At 35.3% G+C, this 24,707-nt stretch overlaps 1 protein-coding gene across 2 annotated transcripts; it reads left to right on the top strand.

Annotated features, from left to right (window-relative positions):
• The first annotated feature begins 590 nt into the window (after positions 1 to 590).
• On the top strand, positions 591 to 24,707 carry blmh (bleomycin hydrolase). Of its 2 annotated transcripts, none has more exons than XM_051129267.1 (12): positions 591 to 754; positions 1,293 to 1,490; positions 3,317 to 3,426; positions 3,666 to 3,807; positions 3,950 to 4,038; positions 4,834 to 4,926; positions 15,394 to 15,549; positions 15,641 to 15,799; positions 17,308 to 17,375; positions 17,455 to 17,572; positions 19,942 to 20,011; positions 24,419 to 24,707. In XM_051129267.1, exons 1-12 carry the CDS (start codon positions 745 to 747, stop codon positions 24,565 to 24,567), a joined length of 1,362 nt encoding a protein of 453 aa, XP_050985224.1. In that variant the 5' UTR covers positions 591 to 744; the 3' UTR covers positions 24,568 to 24,707. The 2 variants fall into 2 exon arrangements, with proteins under 2 accessions (XP_050985224.1, XP_050985225.1); XM_051129268.1 differs by lacking the exon at positions 591 to 754 and adding an exon at positions 761 to 901.

The following is a 24,707-nucleotide window of genomic DNA, read 5'->3' as shown; positions in this document are numbered from 1 at the left end:
TAAATTCTGTTTGACAGCTTTAAGTTGACAATCAACAGTTTATTAAGGTTAAGAACCTCCTTCATGCTGAACTTTTGTGCAATACAAGATCAACATAAAGGAGATATTTTGATTATAAGTACGTTTTTTATTTGTAAATAATTATTTTTAATTTGTCTTTCACTGTAGCTGCTTGGATTTGTTATCCCTGGTGCAAAAACAGCATATGCTGGTAGGTATGTTTTGATGCTGGTTTAAGCTGGTCCTTTGCTGGTTTATGCTGGTCCTTGACCAGCAACATGACCAGCATAAACCAGCAAAGGACCAGCTTAAACCAGCATCAAAACATACCTAACCAGCATCCCAGCATCAAAACATACCTACCGGCATATGCTGTTTTTTTTCGCCAGTGATGGGGATGTGTAACAATGATAATGCCTGGAAAAATATTCACTGCCGTTGAAAACGAAAATACTTCATCGTTTAAGAGCTTCAGGTAATGCTTTGTACCCTTTTTGTGAAATGTAACCTGGAGTACCACGTAAATACCACGGTATTTATCAAAAGACCACTTTACCACACATCCTCCACTGAAGCTCCAGAAAGGAGGGTTTTCCCCAGATATGGCAACCTCGACAGAAAGACACGCGATTTCGCTGAATTTCCTGTTTCCGGAATTCCGCACGGACTGACTGGCTGTCGGCGAATGAAATAAACAAAGACCTACAAATCAGACTCCAACACTTCCTCTCCTCACCTGTAAACATGGACACTGGTGCGTATGTGTAAATATTGACTTTCGCAGCTCGTAGGTGCAGGCTGAAGGCTCAGAGCTTCACAATTGTTGATGTGAATGGAGTAGCATTGTGTGGCTAACTAGCCCGAGCTGTTTACTACTACAGCTGAAAGTGACTAAGCAAAGGTGCGAGGACGACTTTTAACTTTTGATCGCTTATGCTCGAGTTAAATCACTTAGGTGACACTTTGACTGGGTTAAAACGAGTGCTAAAGTGTAATCATTTGAAATGGAAAGGTTTGTTATGTAAAGGATAAGCTAAACACCGGCAAACTACAGAAACAATGAATGGAGTCAAACTGAAGTCAGAGAGCTGGCTGTCAATCATTGCAGGCAGAATCTGACACTGTATAGTGTCAAACCTGTGTGTGTCAGATGGAAAAAAAGAAAGTCAGAATTTCTCAGCATTCATGATTATGAATTTTATCAGTGAAAGTTTAAAGTCACAGTGTTACACCCTGTCACTGTCCACCCTGGTTTGTAAATTGAGAGCTCTTGTTTTGTGTTTGTTGCCCAGGCCTGAGTACAGAGAAAGCATCAGCTTTTGTCAAGCGCTTCCGCTCGGAGCCACGATACCTGCTCGCCCAGAACGTCTCGACTTGCATTGATCCCTTAGAGGTGTGTCTGCATCGGCAGACGGTCCAGGACACAGTACACGTCTTCCAGCACAGCATTCCCACAGAGGGCAAACCTGTCACCAACCAGAAAAACTCAGGTACCTACATTGAGAGATGTAAAGTTTTACAGGTGAATGGTGCACCTGACAGATATTCTGTAAAATAATCTAGACCCACTTGAGATGAAAGTGTCAGTCATATTAATGGTCCTGAAAATGCTTTCAGTTAAATAATAGGAATTGAAAATTTGTGGTTTTGCTCAATGAAGTCCAAAACTCCGCATCAGCAAAACAACAAAAATTATTATTTGGCGCACAACTAAGTATTTCATATGTGTATTTCTGTGTTTGAAACAAGAAAGTAAACGATAGGATAAATTTTTATAAAAGTACATGCGAAGAATATTTGCATAACATATGCAGTGTTAAGTTTTATTCTGCATTCCCATTTGCTTCAACAGCAAAAGAAAAAATACACTAATAATATATATATAAAATATTAGCATATTTTTTAAAATAAAAATTAAAATTGTATAAATATTCTATAGCATTTTTATATATATTTTTTATAATTTATTGTTATAAAATATAAATATAATTTATACAATTTTTATAATTCAAAAGATTTTTAATGTTTTTTTAAATAAGTCTCTTCTGCTCACCAAGCTTGCATTTATTTGATCCGAAATACAGCGAAATCAGTAATATTGTGAAATGATTTTGCTATTTAACTGCTTTATATTTGAATATATTTTAAAATGTAATTTATTCCTGTGATCAAATCTAAATTTTCAGCATCATTACTCCAGTCTTCAGTGTCACATGATCCTTCAGAAACCATTCTAATATGCTGAATTGCTGTTAAAGAAACATTTTTTTTTATTATTATCAATATAGGATGCTTTAAATTGATCAAAAGTGATGATAAAGACATTTATAATGTTACAAAAGATTTCTGTTTTAGATTGATGCAGTTCTTCTGAGCTTTCTATTCATCAAAGAAACCTGAAAAAATTCTACTCATCTGTTTTCAATAATAATAATAATAATAATAATAATATATGGTTTTTGAGCAGCAAATTAGAATATTAGAATGATTTCTGAAGGATCATGTGACTGGAGCAATGATGCTAAAAATTCAGCTTTGAAGTCACATAAATAAATTACATTTGAAAACTTCAGTATTTCAAAATGTTACTGTTTTTGCTGTTCTTTGCTGTTCTTTGCTGTTCAATTAAATGCTGGCTTGGTGAGCAGAAGAGACTTCTTTAAAAAAACATAAAAAAATCAAGTCCAGTGTTATGGATGTGACATATAAATACTTAGAGAATGTATGTGCTACCAATATACTGAACCATCTGTTTAGATTTTAATAAACCCTTATTGATAGATAATCATAAATAATCATGCACTATAGATTTGACCCAAAAAAATGACACAGTTTTTGAGAGACTATATACTTTGTAGGATTTCTGCAAATTAAAATGCACAAACCAGACGCAATATTACCCAACAAATAGAGAACCAATGGCTCTTCACAGAACTGATGTGTCTGTTTATGAGGAATATGTACTGTTATGGATGTTACAAGCCTGAAAATAGCACTTACCAGACTATGGAAACTCATGCACTAAAAAAAATATAAATAAATAAATATGAAATATGAAAAAAAAATGCTTTAAAAACTTTAAGAGAGACCTCACATGGGTATCTGAACCACCAAATGTTGACAAACCTGTAAAAACTTTTCATGGTAAGGTTTTTTTTTTTTTTGACGTTTGCGTGGAATTATCCTTTATTTATTGCATAAATGCATCATCATAGTCTGAAAAGAGTTCAAATGCCTTAAAAATACTGTTAAAGTACTTCCTTGTCAGGTTTGACCAGATCTCACTGTCTGTGCTTGTTTTTTTTCCCCCCATCAGGGAGATGTTGGATCTTCTCATGCCTCAATGTCATGCGTCTTCCTTTTATGAAGAAATTTAACATTGAAGAATTTGAATTCAGTCAGTCTTATCTTTTTTTCTGGGACAAGGTAAGTCAGCATTATCACTCCTCCTGGTTTGCATTTTCAAAAGCGCTGTTTAATCTGAGAATGAACTGTATTTATTTGCATCAGGCTCTGAGGTTGTAATTCTGCTGTGTTGTTTTTGCTCTCATTGTGTTAATGGTAAAAGTGCAGTAAATCCTCTTTTTGTGTAAGATGTATTGTGTTCCCTGGATGTTTGTAGCCCACTGTGGTACACACCCCCTCATCGTCTGTTTTTGCCTCAGGTGGAGAGATGCTATTACTTTCTGCATGCCTGTGTGGAGACAGCCCAACGGAAGGAGCCAGTAGATGGCAGATTGGTTCAGTTCCTGCTATCAAATCCTACCAATGATGGTGGACAGTGGGATATGCTGGTTAACCTTATTGGTTAGTCTAGCTCCTTTGTATTGAACTAAACTCACATTTATTCATATTCAGTTATTATTTGTCAACTAAGAAGTGAGTTACCATCTGTTCACTTCAGACCAAAAATGGTTTTAATATAATAGTTGCATTTAATGTTTTTCAGAAAAATACGGCGTCATCCCTAAGAAGTGCTTCCCCGAGTCTCACAGCTCAGAGGCGTCCCGTAGAATGAACGATATCCTCAATCATAAGGTGAGTTACGCTCAGCCTTTGAAAGCAACTCTCGGTCTGCAGCGCCATGTATCCCCTCAAGCTTTCATGTTGACATTTACTGAACGAGGATTTAGTGGCTGCGTATGAGCCGGTGGCTCCATCACAGAAACGCTCTTTGAGTCATCGGATGAGCAGAGGATAAAGTCACTAAGGTCGCTTCCCTTGTCTTTTAGATAAATGAGGAAGATGGCAGTTTCAGTCTGTGTGACATTTATTGAAGAACTAGAACAAATATGAGATAATGTGCCAGAAAAGATGAATCAAAGGCAACAGTATTATTTTAAAATTATTTTTATACTTTAATATTATTTATTAATATTGAATTAGTTTTTATTTTTATATTTTTTGTTTTTTATTTAATTTTTAAGTTATTTTGTTGTGTGCTTTTGCCATTTTTGTTTTATGTCTGTAAGCTTTTATTTATTTTTATATCAAGTTTTCATTTTAGTAATTTTGATGCATAGCAACATTTCATTTTTTTCATCTAATCAATTTCTGCTGAATTTCATGGCTAAGGTCAGAGTCTTATGGAATAAGCTTTTGAAATTAGCATATTCATAATGTAATGCTTACATTGCCTTTCAAAGCACTTGTTTACTCTGGGGTTATATTCTCACAAAATATTGTGAGTAAGCCAGATACAGTGGTGTATAATATGTATTATAACATATCTGAGATATTACATAATTAGAGATGTTATTTAGCATTATCCATTTCTTCCAATTTTAACCTTTTTTTATGACTTGTAATTTGCATTTTTTGTGTGTGTTACAGTTGAGGGAGTATTGTCTAAGGCTGAGGAACATGGTGGCCAGTGAGGCCACTAAAACCGAGCTGTCTGACACTATAGACACTATGATTGAGGAGGTGAGTTTGTTTTTTGGTGCTAACCTGCCCTATGTTTCATTAAAGTGGGATAGTTCAACCCACTTTATTTTTTGTCTTTTTTTCTACACTACAGATTTTTGTGTATTTAAAAGAATTAACTTCTGCTCACCAAGCCAGCATTTATTTGATCCAACTAATATTGTAAAAATCTTTTACTATTTAAAATAACTGTTCTCTGTTTGAAAATATTTTAAAATGTTGTTTTTTATTTATTATTATTATTATTATTATTATCAATATTTAATCAATATTTATTATCAATAAGTAATTTTCTTCAGGATTCTTTGATGAATAGAAAGCATTTCATTTCAGCATTTATCTGAAATAAAAAAATTTGTAACATTATACACTATACCATTCAAAAGCTTGACGTCTTTATACATTTTTTTTTTTCTTTTTGGAAAGAAATTATAGAAATTAATACTTTTATTTAGCAAGGGTGCTTTAAATTGATCAAAAGTGATGATAAAGACATTTACTATGTTGTAAGATTTCTGTTTCAGATAAATGCTGTTCTTCTGAACTTTCTATTCATCACAAAAAAATCTACTTGGCTGTTTTTAACATAATAATAATTAATGTTTTTTGAAAAGCAAATCTGAATATTAGAATGATTTCTGAAGGATCATGTGAGTGGAGTAATGATGCTAAAAATTCAGCTTTGAAATCACAGGAATAAATTAGATTTTAAAATATATTCAAGTAGAAAACAGTTATTTAAAATAGTAAAAATATTTTAAAAAATTACTGTTTTTGCTGTACTTTGGATCAAATAAATGCAGGCTTGGTGAGCAGAAGAGACTTGAAAAACATTAAAAATCTTAGTGTTCAAAACCTTTCGACTGATAGTGTATATAAAAAATTGGAATGATATGAGTAAAAAACTGATTGCTTTTGAGCAAACTAGAATTGAATCAGAATAGTACTATTCTCATTGTCCTGTTGAGGGCGCTGTTTGACTGATTATGAAACCACCACTAGAGGTTGCCAGACAAATTTTGCAAGGTTATCTTTTAACAGGCTTAGCTGCAAACTCTTGCATATTTCATATAAGCAGAGAGAACTGTAAAATTGTGGATGAGGACTGTCAAGCTTACTTTTTCTAATTATGGGATTTGCAAGTGTTTGTTCCTTATCGACAGTTGCCAGCTCTGAAATCCTTCCCGACATAACAGCTTTAAGAAACTTGAAAGGTTTTTTAGACACTTTCCAGAATCAACAAATAGACAGGTTTTCATAGTTTCACAATTCAGTGTGAAATAAGGTAAACGTGTAAAAAAAAACTGTGTAAAAAAAAAAATGTTTTTTTTTTACACAGAGATCAGTATATAACTAGTGCATTATATTACATGTAATTTACAAAATAAAAAGGACCTTGCTTCTTAAAATACACATTCAGCGGGATCCAAAAATCTGTTTAAAGAATTTGAAATATTCAAAAATTCTGCATTTTTTTTGTAAGCAAGCAATTTTTTTATAGTATTGTTATTTTTTGCAAAGAATAAACAATGCCCAGTTAAATTTTAAATAGTCTCAGGACCCTTCCTGTGTTATGATGTAATGACGTAAGTATGGACATATTGTAAATATCATAAGTGTTTGCTCTGACAGAACGTAGACATCAATAATTAAACCCCATTTGAGTCGACAATAACATTGTCAATCACCTGTGAACCAGAATGAGCACATACAAAGCTTGCTCTAGTGTTGTGAATACCTGCGTATGTGTATGTTAATGTATCTTTTATATGTTTGCACGCGTTTTTATGTGTGTGAGCGGAGGAGAGAGAAAGAGTGAGCTAGACAGAGAGAAAGAGCAAGCGCCTGCAGGACTTGATGACAGAATGTTCCACAAACATGATTGTTATCGCCGGTGCCTGGCGTTGAGTGGCAAAGGCAATCTCACTGGCATTATTACTATACCTCCACCATCTGCGGAGGGACGATGCTCAGCGCACACGTCTGAGTTAATATCTCTTAGCTCGTTCTCTGCGTTTCTCTCCCAGGATAAACATATGCCCGAGTATGATTTGCTTCCCTGTTTATCTGGTTGTGATACACATACTCCTCTCACCCACTTGTTCGTTTTTTCTGTTTTTGATGGGATGTTTGTTTGTCCACCTGGTTGTGGTTTGTTTTTTTGTAGCACTTCATTGGCAGAGACGTTGTTGGGTTGTGGGTTTGTTTATTTAATCGGGACGCAGTGAGACGTTGCTTTTATTCATATTAAAATGGTGAGTTACACTGGATGAGATCAAATGCAGGACAGTCTTATTATTTATGTAACCGAGACTGGATGCTAGTCCAGCGTAGACAAAACAAGTCAGAACTTGGATCTTTTATCTGTTGTTTCCATTCATAATCACACTGGTGGATCAAAGGTGGCCTTGTTTAAAGGAAAAGTCCAAGTCCAGAACAACAATTTACAGATAATGTACCCCCTTGTCATCCAAGATGTTCATGTCTTTCTTTCTTCAGTCGTGAAGAAATTGTGTTTTTTGAGGAAAACATCTCAGGATTTTTCTCCGTATAATGGGCTGATATGGTGCCCCGAGTTTGAACTTCCAAAATGCAGTTTAAATGCGGCTTCAAACGATCCCAAATGTGGTTGTAAACAATCCCAGCCGAGGAAGAAGGGTCTTATCTAGCAAACAAAGGGGAATTTACTATTAAAATTAAAACATGGAAGAAATGTTGTGTGATTATACCCTAAAAAATAATGTTTGTTTCATTTTAGTAGTAGTAGTAATAGTAGTTATATATATCTGGCACAATGTCTTCAAGTTAAACCAGACTTTTATTTTGAAGGGTTGCCGTGTCTATCTTTACATTTCTGTGTGTATATGATATAATGCTAGTTTTCCTAAAATGGAACGGTCAAATGCTCATGAAGTGACTCTCAGCAGATATTGTTCATCTGTCCTCATTTAGTGAGACGACAGACGCTGAAATCACTGCGAGTGTCACACGCGCTTCAGTGTGTGTAGTAAACAAAACCGCTCCTCTGCTTCATTCATTAAAACAGAGACACGCAGAAAATGCAGGATTCACATTTAAATGGCATTTTTGCGGCGTAATATTTACACTAGAGACACTAGTCCATATTGTGCTTTGATTTAAGTGTAATGATCTACCTTTGATTAATTAATTCAAACTTCGACAAATTCAGTGATATCCCCTGTTATTCAGTAAATGCCGTCTTTATGACTGGATTCCGCGATTCCAGTCGGGTCAAAATGACAATTTTCACCTGGGATTCTGAAAAAAATTACAGGGGGTTAAAAATAGGGCTGTGTATTGCCACTAATCTGGCGATATGATACGTATCACGATACGGGGGTTGCGATACGATGTGTTGCGGATACATTGCGATACTGTAAACAAGGTGATATATTGGAATATTTCTTATTTTATGAATAGGACAGAATTTTAGGACATAACACACCACCATATGCAAACCATTCAATGTTACTGAATCACTTTTTGTGCAGTACGAGTAAAGGGGTAACATAAAGTGCTTGCAAGATTCTTTAGTTATTAAATGTATAAAATGTAAGCTTTTATAACAGACCATATATATTTTTAGATCCTGCTTTACAATTTAAGTTTACAAATGTAACCATGTCAGATCATCTGCTTAATATCAATAACAAATAAAATGCTTGCAGGATTTCTAAAGAAAACAAAAGAATTGCAAAACAATAAAATAAATACAGATATTGGACATTCTGAGAACCTTTTTGTAATTATGCTCCACGTGGAATCGCCGAGACCGCGGCGCGGGCACCACCTCAACTGCACAAAACAGCCCCACCACGAGAGAAAGCGGCAGGTAGCCACGGGGCACTTTTGCGGAACATGGCAAGCGCCGGAACCGCGATGCGGGTGCTGCCTCGGCTGCACGGGTTGCTTCTGTTGCACAGACATACTTTACACCGAAGCGGGAGCAGGAACTATTCTTTCATCCTCCATTAACGCTAACATTAGTGGCGTGCCCATATGCTAGTATTTCCTGTCACTGTTTAAGTTCAGAGATAAGACTGCAATCTAGCAGTCAGGATATACACTCAAAACAAAGCAAGTGTCATGAATCTTGTATGATTTTTTTTTTTTTTTTTTTTAAATATCGATATTCCATTTTTGAGAATCCATACAGTATCGCCAAACAAAATATCGTGATACACACGTATATATCGATATTTTCTTACACCCCTAGTTAAAAATGACTTTAGAAAGATGGCAGCATCATCATGTTATTTTTACACAGAGATTGGTAGATCTGTTAATAAAATCTCTAACTTTCCTTTTGGCATCTTTATTTGTAAGGCCCTGTATGGTTCAGTTCCAGAGATACTGCAATTTCAAAATGGCTCCAGGAGTAAATTGGTAAATTGTACACATTTTCGGTGGTTAAAACCAAATGTGGGGCACTTTGCAACCCTCTACAATGTGTGTGTAAATCACTAAATGATACTAACATTAGCCATTGGCTAATAAATTTGTAGATTTTACTCGCCAGTGTGTGAGGTGGAGGCTAAGTTTAGCGCAGATATATTTTCGCTGAATGCTTTAGAGTTTCACTCTCCATCAAGCAATCTGTGCTATTTTTCAATTAATCTCAATGGATTTTCCAGGCTTAGTATCATTCAGTCCCAGAGATATGGTTATCTTAATGCAGCTCCATATTCAGATAGTTGAATAATACCCATTTTCAGTGGTCAAAAACCAAATGTTGGCCACTTTTGGTTGGTCAAATAATTTGAGCCGGGGACCTCCGGTTGAGTTGATGTGGAATCCATCATTTTATCATGATTGTGTTATGTAAGCATTCTGTTCATCTGTCATATCTTGTTTGTTTGCTCATGCTGGAAGACAGTGTGTATGTATGATCAAGGAATGTGCAGTTTTGTTGTTGTTTTTTCTTGTTTTGTCTGTTTTGTCACTGCTGTGGTTGTGTATAATTCTCTGCAATACTGAATACATACTGAAATTCCCTTGTTGAACGTTGTTTGTCTGAAAGGGCCAAATGTGTTTCTTGTTTACGCGAAAAGTTCAAGTTAATCAATCTGATGCATTTTTCAGTGGTTTACAGGCTCTAATGGGTCATCTGATCATGCTCTAAATTATATTTTGGCTTATGTTATGTCATTTCTGTCATGTAACGAAAGCAAAAATGCCAATTATTGACACGGCATCCTTTGTTGAACTTTGTTCTGTTTATTTCCATGCAAAGCAGTGCTCGAGAAGCAGATGCAAACAAACAAACAAAAATGATAGGATCAGCTCTGTGGTCTCGGTACTGGAGTCTGGCAGCCGAAAAGCAATGTTTATGATGAGGATCTTATAAACAATTATACACATGGGCAGCTGGATTCATGCCATGTTGCATCTTCATACTTGCAGCCATTTGCATGGCTGATTGCTTGCACATGGATTACTTTGACGTGAGACAACCAGACAGAGTAGTGCTTTCCTTGTCAACAAACACCTGTTTGCCATATTCATACCTGGAGCACCTTGTGCTCACACCCAGGAGCAGGTGCTTGTCATCCAAGATAAGCCAGTATCTCAACCCACTAGAACGAGACGTGACGCATGTGGCACTGGATAGGTCTGACCACGAGTGAACTGAACCTTCCTCACACTAGTTCCACTCCGTGAACTTTTTTTTTGTTTTGTTTTGTTTTGTTATTTTTAATATTGTTTTTTTTTTTGTTTTTTGGTTTGTTTAATTGAATAAAATTAGTTATTTTCTTTTAGTTTGTGTAATTTAGGGGGAGGTGGGAGGGTTTTTTTCCCCATTTTTATTTATTTATTTATTACTATGATTTGTCTTTGTTTTTCTTCTGTAATTTCTATATAGTTCTGTGGGGTGTTTCATTTATTATTTTTAATTTTTTTTTTTTTTTTAGTTTGTATTAAATTACTGTTTTAGTTTGTTGCTTTTATTTTGCCTTTTTAAAATTTTCTTCTGTATTTAGTTTTGTAAGTTTTTATTTAATTTTGTTTTGTAGTTTAATTTTTTTTATTTTTTTTAATTTTTATCTAATTTTTTTTAATCTATTTTTATCTAATTTTGTTTATTTTCTGTTTTATTTATGTATTTATTTATTTTACGTTTTAATTGTGTGTTGTGTATTTTTTTATTCTTTGTTTTTTTTTTTGTTAGTTTGTTTTTTGTTTTTAGGTGTTTAAGTTTTTATGTCATTTCGTTTTAATGTTTTTTTTAATGTTTAATTTTAGTCATTTTATTTTTTGTTATCATTTTTATTTAATTATATTTTGTGTTGTTGTAGTTTATTGCTTTTATTTTTTCTGTTTATAATTAGTTTTTATTTAGTTCCGTAAGGGTTTTCATTTGGTTTGATTTTGTTATTTTATTTAATTGTTTTATTTTCTTTTCTTTTTCTTTTTTTAGTTTTGTTAGGTTTTATTTTTATTTTGTTTTGTTTTAAGTTAACTTTTTTGTTTTATTGTTTTATTTTGAATTATTTCTTTTTGCTTTATTGTTGTTTTTTCTCATTAATTTTTACGTTTTCCTCTATAATTTTCTTAAATAGTTCTGTGGGGCATTTCATTTATTGTTTTGTCAATTTGTTTTTTGTTTTCATTTTTATTTAATTACATTTTGTGTTTTAGTTTATAGCTTTTATTTTGTCTATTTGTAAATTGTTTTGTAAATTGCTCTGTAAGGGTTTTCATTAGATTTTATTTTGTTTATTTTTTTTTTTTTGTTGTTGTTTAATTTTCTTTTATGTTATTAGTTTTGTATGGTTTTATATCTTTTTTTTATTTAGTTAGTTTCTGTATTTTTGTTTGTTTTATTTTTAATTATTTAATTTCGTTTTATTGTTTTTTTTTAATTCATTTTTAAATTTTCCTCTGTAATCTTTTTAAATAGTTCTGTGGGACATTTCATTTGTTTTGTCATTTTATTTTTTGTTTTCATTTTTGTTTTCAGTTGATTGCTTTTTGTTTTGTTTATTTGTAATTTGTTTTTATTTATTTCTGTAAGGGTTCTCAGTTGATTTCATTTTGGTTAATTTTTTTTCATTTTCATTTTCTTTTATGTTTTTCATTTTGTTAGGTTTTCTTTTTCTTTTGTTTTTTGTTTTTTTTTTATTTAGTTTTAAGTTTGTTTTTTTTATTATTATTTCATTTCATTTTATTGTTTTTTTGTTGTTGTTGTTGTTGTTTTAATTTTTGGTTTGCTTTTTTACTGTTGCTATTTATAGGCACAATGACATAGAATTGTCATGAGCCACGTTTGATCTTATAATCCCTGTATGAGAACCATGACTCCATGTGTCTTAGCATGCAGACTACCACAAAGCCACAGCTCTGACACTTTGGAGTAAACTAAAACATTTTCCTGTAACACGTCACCAATGCTACTTGGCAGTCTACTCAGAATATATAAGGTTTTCATGCACCGTTCAGATCAAGTGCCTATTGCTAATTCCATACATAAAAGTTTGAATCTAGAGTAATTTAAACATTGTGTCCATATACCTTTCTTTTGTTAAGCTCCTCTGACTCACATCCAGCATTATTCAAAGTCAAGGCATGACGGAACAGCCAGAGGAGATGTGATTTAGTACTTTTGGATGAGACACTGTGTTTTCTTTCGCAAAAGATTTACATTGTGCTGTGGCATGCTCATCTTCCTGGCTTGTGAGCCAGCCGCTCATCCCCTGGTTGTGCCTCTCGGCTCTTCCTGCTGCCCTGTGGCCACCCAGCCTCAGACAGGTGTTTCAATATTGACACGCTGACTCCGTACTGACGTCAGTGAGCCTCGGCCATTGTTTTGCACGAGCGGGACTTTTCAACAAGCCGAAAAAAAAGGGAAAACAGGCAGCCGTGTTGTTTGGACGGTCCTGTGAGTTTATCTAACCTGCCAAGGAGGAGAGAGGATATGAGAGCGTGCGATGCAGAGGCTGTTTGTGCGGTTGGAGCATTTGGGTCCAACGCCGGGTCAACAGGGAGGAAAGAGGGCTGGGCGCCGTCAGTATTTACTCTCCCTCCGGGAAGACTGGATAGAAAAAACAAACTTTAATGCTAAATGGTTTGCTTTTTGGGATAGGGCTGGAATAGGGTGAGAGAGAAGGTTGACTACTAGGAGAAAACCTCTCTTCTGAAACTTCTCATCTAAACAGTGCAATAAATTGACAAATCTTCTCCTTATGTTCTTCCAAAGGTATAATTCCAAATATAATTTGCAAATGAAAGCGGATGATTTATATTGTCAAACTCCCAAAAGCATGAAAAGGCACTAATAAAAGTAGTCTTTATGAGCCTTCCAAAGCCGTATGATAGTTTTGTGTGATTAAAAGAGCAAAAAAAAAGTTGGGTGGTGTCCATTTTTATTAAAAACAAAAACAAAAGTTTTTAAACTGTAAGATTTTTAATGTTTTTAAAGAAGTCTCATCTACTCGCCAAGCCTGCATTTATTTGATCCAAAGTACAACAAAAACACATTGTACAATTTGTACAGTACAATTTGAAATATTTTTGCTATTTAAAACTGTTTTCTATTTAAATATATATAAAAATGTAATTTATTCCTGTGATTTCAAAGCTGAATTTTTAGCATCATTACCCCAGTCACATGATCCTTCAGAAATCATTTTAATATTCTGATTTAGTGCTCAAAAACATTTATTATTATTATGTTGAAAACAGCTGAGTAGAATTTGTTTCAAGTTTCTTTGATGAATAGAAAGTTCAGAAGAACAGCATTTATCTGAAATAGAAATGTTTTTTAACATTGTAAATATCCTTTTCATCGCTTTTGATCAATTTAAAGGATCCTTGTGAAATAAAAGTATTAATTTATATAATTAATTAATTAATTTATTTTTTTTTGGGGTGGGGGGGGGGGTAAGAAACCCCTCCCCCCACCCAAAAATAAATAAATAAATAAATAAATAAAAATAATTATACTGACTCCAAGCTTTTGAATGGCAGTGTATATTTTACAAAAGCTTCTTATTTCAGATAATGCTGATCTTTGGATCTTTCTATTCATCAGCTGTTTTAAATATTGATAATAATAATAATAATAATAGTAAATGTTTCTTGAACAGCAAATCAGCATATTGGAATGATTTCTGAAAGATCATGTGAGTGAAGACTGGAGTAATTGTTCAGAAAATTCAGCTTTCAAATCACAGGAATAAATTACATTTTAAAATATATCCAAATAGAAAGCAGTTATTTTAAATAGTAAAAATATTTTAAAAATTTACTGTTTTTGCTGTACTTTGGCTCAAATAAATGCAGATGAAAATTGTATACATATTATAATACAAATAGAGTGTTTTTTCCCATTTTTATTACCTTTTTTTATGCTTTTGTTTTTAGCGTTATAGCAGTGGGTTTTTTTTTCCCATTTATAGGAAAAATGTCAAAAGTGACTTTTTGGGATAAATTAAAATGTTTTCTTATTCAGTCTAAAAAAAATGTAGTCATTATTATCCCAATTGTTCCTACTGAAATTGCTTATGGCGTTGCACAAGCGTCATTCTTTTTTTCACATCTCATGAGTAAATGTCTTGGGTGTTTTGAACTTTTTACTGCACTTTTATGGTGTTTTTTTGTCCTTTTTGGAGCTTGACAGTATAAATCACCATCCACGTTTGTTGAAGTAAAGCAGCTTTGACATTCTTCAAAATCTTTTTTTTTTTTTTTTTTTTTTTTGGAAACAACATTAGGGTGAGTAAGTAAGTTTTCATTAGTCAGTGAACTGTTTCTTAAAAAAAGCTCAAGGGGCCATAAATAATTCATGTGTTTTTATTTTCTATGGACTTTCCTGTGAAGTCCAGACAAATGAAATCTCATACAGTGTGAATAAAGTCAACCAGAAGTCTCAATCTGTGTGGCGCATGTCTTTGTTGATCCACCTACTTGTATATGCCAAAAGAAAAAAGACAGACGCATCTTATCTGTCCAGTTCCTTGCCTTCCTGCCTGTGCGTTTGTGATTGACCAAGAAGTGCGTACTATCAAGGTCAAGTTAATCTTGGCTACGAGAAATCCGCGTTCCAATATGTAAAGCTCAGGCCGCGGTCAAGAGAGGGCAGGAAATGCCTGGGATTGGAGTAACAAAGGCTAAGTTCTAAGAACTAAAAACAGTTTGAGTTCAGAATAAAGACTACCACAGTCAAACATTGGACGCCTCACACACAGTGTTTGTGTTCTTAGTACTCATCTCAGTTACATCCTGTCAAAGTCAGAGCTTTCTCTTATGTGGTTTGTTTGGTTTTCCCAGGTTTTATTTAAGATAAAACATCCATATGTCATTCGTCTTTAGACTTAAAATATAATGCGAGCCTTCAGTCAATCATTTTTGAATTCTGAGTGCTTATTAGGCGTCGTAAAACTGAAGAGTTTCTGCTATGAATACAAAAGTGTGATTTCATGTATTTCTTTCATTTAATGTATTCAGGTGTTTCGAGTGGCCAGTGTTTGTCTAGGCAGTCCTCCAGACACCATCTGTTGGGAATACCGGGACAAGGACAAGAACTTCCATCGCATGGGCCCGTTAACTCCTCTGGAGTTCTACACAAAGCACGTCAAGCCCCTCTATAACCTCCAGGACAAGGTACGAGGAGGCACAGGCTATGTCAGCTTCAGTGTTATATCCCATGTGTCTGTTTTAGTCCTCACTGACAGGTTGTGTAATCTCTATGCAGATCTGCCTCGTTAATGACCCTCGGCCCCAGAACCCCTATGGCAAGCTGTACAGTGTGGAGTTTCTGGGAAATATGGTGGGCGGCCACAGAACGCTTTACAACAACCAGCCCATCGAGCTGCTCAAGAAAGCTGCTGCAGATTCCATCAAAATTGGAGAGGTAAAACCAGTTGGGTTCAGTGGGTTGCCATTATAATTAGGCTGCTTTAGTGTCATGTGATCATATTAGGATTTTTTTCAATACTTTGATTAAACAAGGATGCTTTAAATTGATCAAAAGTAATATTACAGATATTTCTGATTCAAATCAATGCTGTTGATCAAAGCGTTATAAACATTTCTGAAGGATCATGTGACACTGAAGACTGAAGCAATGGCTGCTGAAAATTCAGCTTTGCCATAACGGGAATAATTACATTTTAAAATATATTAAAATTGAAATTAGTTTTAGTTTCAATAGAAATATGTTTTAAATTAGTTATAATATTTCACAATATTTCACTTTTACTGCATTTTGATCAAATAAATGCAAATTTAAGCATAAGAGACTTTCAAAAACATTGATGGTAGTGTATATGGATGTTAATCACAGCTCAGGAATAGAATAACTAAACGTTTTGCACAGTTAAAGGGTCATCATATGCTAAGTTCACTTTTACATGCTGTTTGAACATTAATGTGTGTTGGCAGTGTATGTACAAATCTATCTTGTAATGGTAAAAATCCATGCACTGTTTTGTAATTAATCTGTAAAAATAATATCCCCTTTTTCAAATCGAGCCATTCTCAGATGCCTGTCGTTGTTGCGTCACACCCACAGAAGTAGGGTTGCACGATTAATCGCACGATATTGTGAGGCGCGCTTAGTCAATGAAGCCGGTACTTTGATTAGTAGTAAAGCTCCATCACGTGCGTTCAGCTGGAGCGGCAATTAATACACAGAGCCGTAAATCACTGACAAGCTACGCCAAATCGCGCTCAAAATCGCAAGGGTGTTGTTTTACACTACCATTGAGAATTTTTAACCAAAGTATATTATAGACTTTTCATTAAGACCCTAAAGAATCAAATCAACTTGTGGAAAATGGGCATCCGATGACCCCTTTAAGAGACTTATAATGTTTGATAGTGATTGTTGAAGGAGGTGAATCTGTTACAAATGCAGCATATTGTAGTGGAAGTTGTATTGGAAATAAATTGAGAGAAGCTGTTTTTTATCTTAGAATTTGCATCTGTAAATTCATCTTCAAAGTGCTACCACTGAAAAATCTTTGAACTAAAAAAAAAACCAAGAAGTCGTCTAGATAAACTTAATAGACTGTTAGAAAGCTTGGACATAATTTTGTCTCTCATGCCTATTTCCAGATGCATATTTTGTCAGCATGAGATTTAATGACCCTGTTTACACCAACTATTCACATATTTGTGTCACTCTCTGAGGTTTGCATGCCTATGTGAATTGTTTTCAGCATGCATACATTAAAAAAATAGTTTTTTGCTATTTCAGAACATTACATTCTGTCTGGGATTTTAAAGTCTTGTTGTACATGTTGAGTCTTGACAATTTAACCAGCACAAAAAGACAGCGAGAAAAGCATTAAGTTGACAGATAAAAATGGTGGTTGTGATAACCGATGTCTGTATTCATTGCCATGTTTCTGGCATCAGGCAGTGTGGTTCGGCTGTGACGTAGGCAAACATTTCCACAGCAAACTAGGCATCAATGACATGAATGTGTAAGTATTGCCTCTTTTTTTTTCCAGTTAAAAGGTAAGGAATGTGTTTTTGACACTAAGGATGCTCTAATTTTTGTAGGTTTAACCATGACCTGGTGTTCGGCATCTCAGTGAAAAACTTGTCTAAGGCGGAAAGGTTGATCTATGGAGATTCTATGATGACCCATGCCATGATCCTGACTGCAGTTACTGACAAGGTATTAAGAGAACAACATGCTCAAAAACATTGTCGAACATGCTTGGGGTGAATAGTAGAAGTTGAGCTAGTTATGTAAAGACCACTATATCACACAGGTCATGACCCTGAATGCTAATTAACAGCACTTGCAGTCAGTGACCTAGAGTTTTCTTTAGCCCTTCTGCAGACATCCAGCCTGTTTAATTACAAGCAGTTTTTGAGATTACTGTCTGTTTTTTTTTTTGTTTTGTTTTTTTCCTCATAAATCACCATATGCATGTCCAGAGTTCATTATTCTCTTCTCTGGCACCCGGTGGGCAGCCCTAGTGTACATGACCTGTAAAGCAAAGGGCTTCTTTTGTTTTATTAATCAGTAAAGAGAAGCTAAGACATTACCAGTGTTGGGGTAACACATTAAAAGTAGGGGTGTAACGGTACACAGATATCACAGTTTGGTACGTACCTAGGTTGGGGGGGTCACGGTTCGATACGATTTTGAAAAAACAACAAATCTACTATGCTTGCTATGCTAAGTTTCTTTTCATTTATTTTGAACAGACAGTTGTACAAATTAACAGTTGAATGTGCAAGCCTTTAAAGTAACGTTATACTCCTTTGTCAATGAGAGACGCGTTCAGAATCACCACATGATAACTGTGTAGTGGTCTTTGTTTTCAAATGCGCAACTCACGGCATTCGCTGTTCTTCTGCTAGCGGTTATCAAACAGAGTTGCATTACTGCAGGCGCCCACTTCTGGATTGAGAGTGAATTGCCTGTATTTGTTGTAAGGCCTCATGCACCGAACCGAGATGTCCGTACCGTAACGGTTCAGTACGAATACATGTATCGTTACACCCCTAATTAAAAGTAAAGCAAGTTACGTAATCAGATTACTTTTCTCAAGTAACTAGTAAGGTAGTGCATTACTTTTAAATTTACAAGAAAATATCTGAGTTACTTTTTCTAATTAGTAAGTTACTTTGTTATTTTCATTTATTTCCTGGCAGCTCTTCTGTCCCATGTTGAGAGAAATCGTGAGTGAGGTGCAGAGACAGAGGGACTTTCTTCAATATGAGGAAATCTTACTTTTTGTGTGAAAGGGCCTGTACAATTGCAAAAAATATAACTTTTGAGTTTTTTGTTATTTAAAAAACAAACGAGCAAGCCAAAAAGTAACGCAAAAGTAACATAATTCATCACTTTCTATAAGAAGTAACTAAGTAATGCAGTTATTTTTAACGCAATATTGTAATGCATTACTTTTAAAAAAGTAACTTTTCCCAACATTGGACATTACACATTGTGAAATGCAGAAAAATAATACGTAATATACTAAATTAATACTGCTGTTCAACATGGATGCATTAAATTGATCAAAAATGACTTTAAATACATTTATAATATTGCTATTTCAAATATACATTTTCTTTTGAACATTCTATTCATTAAAGAATCCATAAAAAATGGTTTCCACAAAAATATTAAGTAGCACTCAATGTTTTCAACATTTATAATAAAAATGTTTTAGAGCAGCAAATCAGCATACTAGAATGATTTATGAAGGATCATGTGATACTGAAGAATGGAGTAATGGCTGCTAAAAATTTAGCTCTGCCATCACAGGAATGCATTACATTTTAATTTTAATTTTGTTTTAATTTTTAATTTGGTAATTTAATGGGAATAGTTCACCAAAAAATGAAAATTCTGTCATTAATTACTCACCCTCATATCTTTCCAAACCTGTAAGACCTTTAATTAATTTAATTTAATTAATTAATAAGATAGTTTGATTTAATACTAGAGCTTTCTGACCCTTCATAGAGAGCAACGATACTACCACGTTCAGTTCCACAAGGTAGTAAGGACATCATTCGCTCATGATTTGCAATTTTTTGCCCAGCCTTATGTAAACCAGAATATACAGGTGATGAAGCGAGATAGACGTTCTACATCAGAACGCCAGCTCCTGAGTCAGCAGGACCACACACGTGTCGTGGTACTCTTGGGAACCCACAACGGAGACTGACACGGAAGAGCAGAAGTTGTTAGATAAAGTTAGTTTTTTATTTCTTTGTGCACAAAAAGTATTCTCGTAGCTTCATAAAATTACAGCTGAACCAAGGTCTTATGGGTTTGGAACGACATTAGGGTGAGTAATTAATGACAGAATTTTGGGTGAACTATCCCTTTAACAGATGCTTTTATCCTAAACAACACCTGGGGGTAAACTTTAGTTTACTAAACTAAACTTTTGTGCCCAAAGTTACAGTGGTAATAGTTCACATATCAACCATGAGCCCTCAACTCTGTTGACTACACTATGATTGCCACATGCATGGGATGGACTTTCACTCTGTTTCACCACCTCTGTCTCTCATACACAGAATGAAAAGGAGGGATGCTACGAGAAGTGGCGTGTGGAGAACTCATGGGGAGATGACCGTGGGAATAAAGGTGAGGGGTTACCATCTGTCTGCTGGTTATATATGCTTCCTAATTTACAGATATTTGGCTTTTGACACTGAACAGTTCAATTTGCAGCAGGATTACCTCTTAGGGCTCCTTAGTCCGCTCTTCAGTGACTTAATTTAACTCTTGTCTGAGAACACCAGGAGTCGGATATTTGATTTAGCATGGGGTCTGTGCTGGGCCTCTCTGGATTCAGAGGTTTAGAGCATGCTGTGTGTGTTATCCGAACTGGGCACATCTGTAGACCCGCTCACAGCTGGACCTCATGTCCATACCCACTGTCTTATTTAAAACAGACGTTACATCGAGGAGCTGTTTAATTAGCTTTGGCTGCCTGGAGAAAGAAAGAGTGTGTGCACACGCACACATTGCCGTTTTCTTTCCGCTTCCATAGACCTGAATTCCTCAGAAGATTATAAAGGTATTTTGGCCTGCTTGTTTTTAATAGAAAATGATTTCTTGCAGACCACTTCATCTGTGCATTTAAAGTTCAAAGTTTGCCCTAAAGGTGAAGTGTGTCATTTTTTCCGTGTTAAAATACTTTTTCTTTTGTTGGTTTAATGAGATACGAAGGTATTCAAAGTTCGACTTTTTCAAAATGTGTAATGCTGTGTTTCGATGGTGTTTCTAAGGCAAGCATTGCTATTTCTGTTGCATATTTACTAACTTTCAAAAGGTTTGTTCTCAGTAAGTTTTGCATAACAGCAGATCTCAGAATGAAACATTTTTCTAGGGCTGCCCTTGACTAAAGATTTTTCTGGTCAACTAGTAGTGGTTCATTTTAAGCATTAGTCGACTATTAGTCGCACGTTTATTAATAAACCACATAAATGATAACAATTCCCTACATAGCCTAACAAGCGCTCAACTGCACACAGAAAAAAGCATGCCACAGTGCACTGGCAGATATAATAATTATGAATGTGTCTGGGTAAAACCCACAAGGAGACTGCATTGATGTTTTAATAATTTATTGATAAACTAGCACTTTCTTTGTTTTCGGGTTAAGAGATAAGGTCGCTGAGTTCACTGACTCGTCATCTCCGCAGCAGTGATGCACCTGTATGAATGTTTCATACGGATTACATAATCTGAGAATATTTGTTTTCTATTTGAATTGGTTCATTTGAAAATAGAAACTTCACTCTCTATAGATACACTGTTCATGTCTGTAAGGCAAGTATACAATTTCGAAGTATCAAAGATTTGCTCTAGTTCACAGAGACCCAGACGGCAGAAAGCGCATCCTGTTTGCTTTATTTTACAAAAGTGCAACGTTTCGTTGTTGTGAGTGCACACATATAAATGTAGAGTCTTTACAGATTCGAAATATGTATTCATTTTATCTGTACGACCAGAAATGGAGTATTTTAAGCAAGTTACCACATGTATATCTGCTATGCAGTGAGCGTGCTAGCACTGAAAATTCACTTGTAGTATTGATAACTTTTTTATTTCAACAAAATAGTCATTTTAACACTTGACGTAGTAAGCAACTCTCTAAAAAATGTCCTAAAAACCACTTAGCAACACACTAATTTTAGTAAAAATATCTGCCAGTGTTGTAAAAATATCAGCCCTACAGCACACATTGTATTAATAAATGATGAATCACTTCTAATCACAGCTGTTTATAAATTCACAATATCACAGCTATACATAAATCAGCACTTTTTGTGGTTTTCCAGCAACATTGTTTGACAGCTAGATGAGAAGGGGAATTAGAAAAATGTGTTGTTGAGGTCAAAGAGGTTAAGGGCTCTCAAATTGGTCATAACAGTTGTTTCCCTTGAAGATTAGACAGTAATGCGATATACTCAGGGGGCCCGGGTAAACGTTCTGGAGGACTACAGGCGTCAGGCTTGTAAGATTGATTATTTCTGCCTCATTCTGGCCTTTTTTTTGCATATTGTGGCACGAACAAGAGGTTGGAGATGGATAATTGTGTAACTGGTTTTGACAGAATATTTATAATGTGGTCAAAGGCTCACTGGAGGCCCTGAAGCTGGTAGATTTTATGGCTGTACAAGTGGAATGATGAATGGAGAGAGAAATATTCCTCAGATGCTTAATACCCCCCAGGAATGGATGTTTTTTATTACAGACACAATCAAAGACTGCTAGCTGCTCAAATAAATGTGGTGTTTTCTGGCAAAAATCATTTTGTTTTTCAGTTTCATAACTGTTTGTCTTTGCCTTGTTAAAGGGATAGATCACCCAAAAATAAAAATTCTATCATTAATTACTCATCCTCATGTCGTTCCAAACCCGTGAGACTTTCGTTTATGTTCTGAACACTAATAAAGATATTTTTGATGAAATCCGAGAGCTTAAAGGCATGTCGAAGACTGACACGGAAGAGTCATTGTTTTTGTTTTCTTTGTGCTCAAAATATTCTTGTAGCTTCATGACATTATGGTTGAACCACTGATGTCACATGGACTATTTTAACAATGTCCATACTACCTTTCTGGGCCTTGAACGTGGTAGTTGCGCTGTTGTCTATGCAGGGTCAGAAAGCTCTCGGATTTCATCAAAAATCTTATTTTATGTTCTGAAGATGAACAAAGGTTGAAACGACATGAGGATGAGAAATAATAAATTACAGAATTTTCAGTTTTCATTATTTAAGTGTGTTCTTATCCAAAATTATGCCCTATTTGCACACACTGACTATTTTGAAAAATCACACTTTGATAAACAAAGCATTGAGCTAATGTACCAATGCACAGAAATGCAACATGAAAGTACAAACTGTGCCTCTTCATTTGTTCTCAGTGTGTTCTGCTCTGTTTCACTAGGCGTTCGAAGGCCTGGTTTGATTCATCTTAGTCAACCGGTCATGGCCCAGAAGTGAACGCTGTGTGAAATAAACCTTATCGTCATCTGCTTCCTGCTTTTAACGGCAAAACATTCCTGATATGAAATTTTCGTACTTTCTTCAAGCGATTAAGAGAGGAACTGGCTTTATCGGGAGCCGACATTGGACGTAAATTAATCATGACACACCCTGAATGAAAAATATTGTTGAAATGTGTGTTTGCTTGTTTTAAAATCAGACCTTTTCGGTTTTGAGAGGTGAGACGGGTAATCTAGACAAGGTGTGGCTCGTTCCCTCCATGCGAACAATAGAGAACGTGCGGTGCTAATGGGATCAGGATTTTATTTGACATCAGATTTGGCAGCGTTAAACACCGTTTGCTGTTAAAGTTTTACTCGCAAGTCTAATCGGATTTCAGCGTGTGACGAAAAATCCCGTCTCACAAGGTGGAGGTGGGCACTGAATCAGACATCAAGATTGGACTTTATATAGTGCCACATATTGCCTAAAAGATTAGGTCACTCCGGAATTAAAAAATTCCTGATAATTTATTCACCCCAATGTCATCCAAGATGTTCATGTCTTTATTTCTTCACTTAAAGAGAAATTAAGGTTTTTGAGGAAAGCATTCCAGGATTTTACCCAATGGGGATCAGTGGGTTGAAGGTCCAAATTGTAGTTTCAATGCAGCTTCAAAGGACTCTACACGATCCCAGCTGAGGAATAAGGCTCTTATTTAGCGAAACGATTGGTCATTTTCTAAAAAAAAAATTACAAATTTATATACTTTTTAACCACAAATGCTTGTCTTGCACTAGCTTTGTGTCCACAACATCATGCATTACGCAGTCACGTTGGAAGTAACAACCCAGTGTTTACAAAGCAAACATGCAAAGAAAGTCAAACACCCTTTACGAAAAAGGTAAAACAACGTTGGAGGAGAAAATTCGATTTTTCGCCCTACCCTACCTTTTTTGAACTGAAGTACACAGATGAAGCACTAACCGTGTGTGACCTTTTCAACGTGATTACGTAATGCGTGAAGTCCAGCCAGTGCAAGATGAGCATTTGTGGTTAAAAACTATATAAATCTGTATTTTTTGTTTAGAAAATGACAGATTGTTACACTAGATAAGACCCTTATTCCTCGGCTGGTATAATGCAGAGCCCTTTGAAGCTGCATTGAAACTGCAATTTGGACCTTCAACCCGTTGATCCCCATCGAAGTCCACTATATGGAGAAAAATCCTGGAATGCTTTCCTCAAAAATGTTATTTTGTTTTCGACTGAAGAAAGAAAGACATAAACATTTGGATGACAACGGGGTGAGTAAATAATCAGGAAATTTAAATTCAGGAGTGAACTTATCCTTTAATTACACATTTAATTAGCAGATTGGGCTCTGTTCAAATCTAGTGAGCTATAAGCTGAAGTTTCTCATAAGAGCTTCTGCTGCGGCAAATTAAATGGTGTTCCACTCCTCTGTCCCGCTATCTTTCTTTTGCTCATCTCTCATTTTACCCGTTTATCTCTGTCTGTTGTCCGTGCCTCATCTCTGCTTCTTCCTGCAGGATATCTGATCATGACAGACGAGTGGTTCTCTGAGTATGTGTACGAGGTGGTGGTGGATAAGAAATTACTCCCTCCTGAAGTGCTGGACGTCATGCAGCAGGACCCCATCGTCCTCCCGGCCTGGGACCCCATGGGAGCCCTGGCATAACCACGGGAGCCGAAGGCACCCGTCTCAGCCAGGTCTCCTTGACTCCGCCTCTAACTGGTTTTTAACCCTCCCACCATCTCTCACAAACAGCCTACTCTAGATATAAAAATAAAGTTTTTTTGCCTCTTTTTTTATTATTA

This window comes from Labeo rohita, chromosome 15 (genome assembly GCF_022985175.1).
Source record: "Labeo rohita strain BAU-BD-2019 chromosome 15, IGBB_LRoh.1.0, whole genome shotgun sequence".
In the NCBI taxonomy this organism is placed as follows: domain Eukaryota; kingdom Metazoa; phylum Chordata; class Actinopteri; order Cypriniformes; family Cyprinidae; genus Labeo; species Labeo rohita.
Note: the sequence above shows the minus strand (reverse complement) of the source record. Positions and strands in the feature narration are given on the sequence as shown.